The sequence below is a fragment of the Mus caroli genome, chromosome 6, assembly GCF_900094665.2.
Source record: "Mus caroli chromosome 6, CAROLI_EIJ_v1.1, whole genome shotgun sequence".
NCBI lineage: Eukaryota > Metazoa > Chordata > Mammalia > Rodentia > Muridae > Mus > Mus caroli.
Genome location: NC_034575.1, coordinates 83684175 through 83689814, shown reverse-complemented (window position 1 = coordinate 83689814; position 5640 = coordinate 83684175). Strand labels below are relative to the sequence as shown.

At 51.2% G+C, this 5640-nt stretch overlaps 1 protein-coding gene across 2 annotated transcripts in view; it reads left to right on the top strand.

Annotated features, from left to right (window-relative positions):
• Window positions 1-881: 881 nt before the first annotated feature.
• Prokr1 (prokineticin receptor 1) overlaps window positions 882-5640 on the top strand; it is an 11935-nt gene continuing 7176 nt past the window's right edge. Inside the window, exons 1-2 of one of the 2 annotated variants that reach the window (XM_021165718.2) lie at window positions 882-1020; window positions 2592-3221. In XM_021165718.2, coding sequence (XP_021021377.1) covers window positions 2737-3221 — 485 coding nt within the window. In that variant the 5' untranslated portion in view covers window positions 882-1020; window positions 2592-2736. Of the gene's footprint in view, window positions 1152-2591; window positions 3222-5640 lie in introns of both variants that reach the window. The other variant, XM_021165719.2, reaches the window with a different exon arrangement.

Genomic DNA, 5640 nt, shown 5'->3' with positions numbered 1-5640 from the left:
TTTTTTTTTTTTTTTTTTTTTTTGAGGAAGCATTGTTGTACTATTTCCCACAGCTGCCACACCATTTTACACTTCTGCCATTGCACACGAGAGTTATACCTGTTACAGTTCACACACATTGAAGGCAGATATGCACACACTCCTTTGTTTTCTTTGTATCAGTTGATTGACATAGTGTTGTTTCTGCCCTTTGATGACAGTGACTAGAGCTGCTGTGGGGATCGGTGTACACATACCTAAATTCCCGCTTTCAATTATTTTTTTTTTCCAGTCGTGTATTTTAGATGGGATTGCTGGCTGCATGGTGATTCCTATTTAACACTTGGAAACCTGGTCATGCTGCTGAGCAGACATGGCATAGAGGCTTCCTTCCTGCATCCACTCTCCAGAAAGCCCTAAGAGCTTACCACAGAGGCCAGGCAGCAGACAATGCTCTCAGCTGAGGGCTGCAGAGATAAGCCCAGGGGTGAGGTCTGAGCGCTCCCAGCCAGGGAGAACAGCAGGGGAAGGGATTCTCTGTCCTTTGAAGGCGCCAAGCTCCCGTGACCAGTCCGCCCACTCGGGCGGCAATGGGCCAGTGAACTCGAGGTGCCAGGTGCTCAAGACAGGCACANCCTGGTCACGCCATGCAGGGGTCGCCTTAGAGTTGGTGCTCAGGCGACACACGGAGCCACACATTCTGCATCCTGACACTTCAGCAGCCTCAGTTCCACTCGACTTAGGGACCTGTCCCCAGAGTGAGGGATAGAGAGTGAAAGATGGGAACAGAAGGGAGAGGAAAGTGGAAAGACAGCAGCCGCGGGAGGGAGATCACTGAATATGGGCGGGAACACCGGGGCGGGGCGGAGACAGCGTGCTGTGGGCGGGGCTGACTGGCCTTAGCTCAGTGTGTCCGTCCGCCGAAGTAGTAGGAGGCCAGCTGCCACTCGAGCACGGAAAGACCCTCAGAAGACAGAGGGGCTCCTAGCCCTTGCTGCAGAGCTCCGCAGGAGCATCTGAGATCCTCGCTCTGGTCCGCAGGTACCGACAGCCCCGGAGACGCTCTGAGAACCACGTGTAGAGGGTGGACGGAGCCTAGACTGCCCCCTCACAGCCTTAGGTGAATGAAGAGGGTCCTTGGGGACTGCAGCCCCAGCAGCAGAGGACATAGGGTCCCCAGGGCGAGAACAGTTCCAGGAAAGACCAGGGGGCAAGTCCTCCAACCGTCTCTCTCTCCTAGGCGATTCTGGACCGTTTCTTTAAATCCTAACTTTGAGCCGAGCTAGCAGCATGCTTATAGAGGTACCCCTCAGAAGGGATGTGCCTGGGCTCCGGGCAGGGTCTGCTGACCTCTCAGCTCTGCCTTTTGCCTCTTATTTAATGGGAGCAGAGCTGGGGGTGGGGTGGGGGAGGGCGCTGAGCTGACCAGGAGAGAAGGGCAAAGCCTAAGGAAGAACTGTGAGAGGGCTCAGGTGGGACGAACCTCCTCGGGTGCAGAGGGACTTCAGCCCTGCCCCCTTATCACTGGGCAGCAAGCTTTTGGGGCGAATCTTGGGGNCAACTTACTTCCCCCCTTTTCCAGGATCTCAGATTGAGCAATTTTATTTCCTTCTGACATTTAGGGTGTTCTCCAGACCCCGATCTTCTCCCATATCCAGTTCCCTGGTCTGATGCCTTGGGAGAGGTGTAAGGAAAAAGTCAGGAGGGAGATTCACTACCGACAGACCCTCTCCCCATCCCTGCCCTGCGGGATGCTGGTCTTTAGTCCAGGATTCCGTCCCTTCCTTGCAGCTGGCCTGGAGGCCTGAGCACTGACTTGTGTGGTTCTGGGGCATAGCACTCACTGCCTCTCTCTCCAACAGCTCTGATCTTTACAGACAGTATCGATCTGCCTGGAGGATGTTAAAACCCTGCGTGTTTAAGCTGTTAACCCGAGGACACACCTCTCACCAAGGGGTTTTGCTCTCAGGTTTCCCTTCTAGCCCTCTGGGTTAAGTGACAGCTTGTGACTGTGCCCTTCGACTAGGACGAGCCTTGGCACGTAGTGTGCCAAGCTTATAGAGCCACAGCAGGTTTTTGACAGGGGCACGGGAAGCTTGCAGAAGCCCTCCAGTAGGAGGGCTCTGTAAACGGAGGNTCCAGGTTCGGTTCTCTGTGTTCAGGGCTCTGTGAATTTGCAGTTGTGCTATGGTGAGCCCCAAGACGAGTCCTTTCTTTCCAGCTATGGGAAGCAGCTATTGTTTACCTCAGAATGGGGCTGTCCACAAGGACAAAGTTCAGGTGTTCAGACAGGGATTGGGGTTTGGGACAGGCCTCCTCTGCGTTCCACCGTCTCACCCTCGCAGCTTGAGGAAGAGCATAGCTTTTTGGTTTCCATTGGAGTGGAAATAAATGGAGCTGGAGCCTGTCTTCACGGCCCTCCAGCCTTCCCCCGGCTGAGTGGATATGTGGTTTGCATTCTCCTGGGTTCTCTCACTGGCCCTTTCTTCCACTCCATTATCTGTATGTGCCGTGAGCAGGTGGCTAATGGGTCTGCATAGGTTTCAGGATGATTTTAAACTCATCCAAAGTTCCCTCCAACATGTAGCCAATTGTGTGTATGTCTTTCGAAGGTTGAAAATGGAACTCAGATACCGGGCCCCGCAGATGCTGGCTGGGAAGATCTGACTCACCGAGGGAGAGCCAAGTGCTTGCAGAGAGGAGCCGTCAACCTTGCGGATGCCAGTGGGACTGCTCCAGGGGTGTGCACCTGCCTAGATGGAGACCACTGTCGGGGCTCTGGGTGAGAATACCACAGACACCTTCACCGACTTCTTTTCTGCACTCGATGGCCATGAAGCCCAAACCGGCTCGTTACCATTCACGTTCAGCTANGGGGACTATGACATGCCCCTGGATGAAGAGGAAGATGTGACCAATTCTCGGACTTTCTTTGCTGCCAAGATTGTCATTGGCATGGCTTTGGTGGGTATCATGCTAGTGTGTGGCATCGGCAACTTCATCTTTATCACTGCCCTGGCCCGCTANAAAAAGCTCCGCAACCTCACCAACCTGCTTATCGCCAACCTGGCCATTTCAGACTTCCTTGTGGCCATCGTGTGCTGCCCCTTTGAGATGGACTACTATGTGGTGCGCCAGCTCTCCTGGGAGCATGGCCATGTCCTGTGCGCCTCTGTCAACTACTTGCGTACCGTCTCCCTTTACGTCTCCACTAACGCCCTACTGGCCATTGCCATTGACAGGTGAGTACCACACAGACGAACAGAGAGAAGGGGGTGTTGGCNTCGCCTCTCCGTTTCCTATAGTTGCGTGCTGATGACATGTGACTGTATTACCCANAAATGGGAACCATGGGGACTCAAAAGCTGGACATCTAGTGGTAGTCAGGTCTGGAGGCAGCTGAAGCCTGAAGTTAGGCAATAGGGAAGTCTTTGATCACTCTCTGTGGATGTTCTCCTAGATGTGCCCGATCTCGACTTAGACAGGTAGGAGGAAGTGTTGAGGGGTAAGACTAAGTTATAAGGAGTTACTTCTTGCAGGACTGTGAGAATCTGGAGGGAATNTCCTAAGTCGTCTAGACCTTCTCCCAATACTAACTTTCTTAAATGAAATTGAAGGAGTTGGTTTGAACAAAAAGGTGGGGCAGAAAGAGAGCATGTATTTGCTGGCTTTTGTTAATGGTGTCTTAATCCCACCTCACCCCACATACATCATGCTACAGTACAAGATCTGCTCTAGTGATGGGGAGAGAGACTGGGAGAGAAACCTCTGCATGTCTTTCTTTTTTAAAGTAATTAACTTTCCGACTTGACCACAGTTTCTCCTCCCTCCTTTTCTCCTAGTCCTCCCCCCACCCCACCCCCATCTACTCCTCCAAAAGGGGAGGCCTCCCATGGATACCAGCCAGCCCTGGCACACCAAGTCTGCGTGCCTTTCTTATTTCTAGATGTTTCGGTTTGCATACACTGGTGCTAATGGGCCAGGATCACCATGATTTTAGGGAATCTTTGCAAGCCTCTTTGTGCTTTTGACTCTAGTTACAGAGCACCTTGTTATGGTCTATGAACAGCTTCCCTGAGGGACTAGTCAGGCTTCCCCTGTTCCTTGACATGAACAATTTGCCATTCTCATCATCCAGGGAGCCTAAAGCACAGGCTCTCCTTGTTCCATGGCCTCAGGGCCCTGGGGTGTCTGACTTGGGCTCAAAGTCACAGCAAGTTTGCTGGAATACAGCTGGGGGTAGGATGGCCTGAGAAAGGTCAGCTTCGAAGGAAAGGGACACCAAAGAGCCTGGCTTTACAACCACTGAGGAGCAGAGCTCCTGCCTCCTTTCCCCAGAGAAGGATGTCTGAGAGTCAGCAGCTGGCTGGATCTTGGTCTGGCACCACAGCAGGTATGTTGNGGTCCTCAATATAAGTCGCTGACCCTGGAGCACTGAGCCACATAGTCAAGGAACATAAATCAGCCTAGTGGAGGGTACAGTCAGCCAAGGTANCTGCTTACCAAGTGACTTTCAGAGCTGCCCAGGGCAGCCTCCGGCAGCTTTGCTGCTCTCTGACCTCCTCTGAAAATGGAAATGCTGCCTTGTGGAACAGGACAAAATATGTGGGCTCCTTTCCTGGACTTTCACATTCCTGACGGACAGAGCTTTACTCGGAAGATGCTCTTGGCTACTGGAAGTGGGATCAATGGGAGTCTGTCCTGTCCCTGCATGAGATTTATTCACCACTGAGGGGGGCCAACAACTGTGGGAGAAAGAAGCCAGGATAAGCCAAGGAATACTGGGGTATGATTAACACAGATATTGATCAGCCACAACACAGATCCAATAGCCTCAATACAGATCAAGTGCACATTCCACTTTCACACCAGACTCAGCTGCTTTGAAACACGGTGTGTGTGTGTCTCTGTGCAAGGAGCAAACGAGACACTGAGAGAGATGGATCAGGTCATGCTTTGCCCTGGGAAGAGCTATTGGTGCTCAGAGTGGGGCTTCTGGTTGGAAATCTGCACACAGATGTGGGAGAAAAGACCCAGCTACTGGCCCAGACCTTCCTCAGTCTTAGGTGACTAACTGACCCAGCACAGTAAGTTTCTGTTGTTTAAACTGATATTTATTAATCTTTGCTCAGAATGGTTTTTATTTAACTGTGTTGCTATCACCTACAGTTTTGTGGCCCAGGGGTCATTCATTTTTTTTGTCTTGGGTGCTGTTCAAAACCCAATGACTTATCAGGTTTGATTTTTCTTAGCTTGGGGCAACTAAATTTTTACCCAATGTATAACAAAATATATACGTTGTTGTTAAAATGCCTTTGTTTAGTGAAATTTCTGCAGGAATAGTTAGTGTGTACTTGATTGGAATCTCTTGATGCCCTCCACTTACTGTGGGGCCACCTCTGGGTTATCTGCCCTCTTTTTGTCATGGGCAATAAGAGAATCTAGTGTCCTGGGTTGCTTTGCAGTAGAATGCAGACATACCTACAATATAAGGTATTTCTTTCTCTATCTTGATATTTTGAGACTNGGTCTCATTGAAAAGCTCAGGAGGGCTTTGAACCCACGGTCCTGCCCCATGAGTCTGAGTGCTTGGGTCACAGGCATGTGCTTTCGTGCCTGTTCAGAACAACGAGAGGTCAGAGTAAGTACTGAATAAGGAGT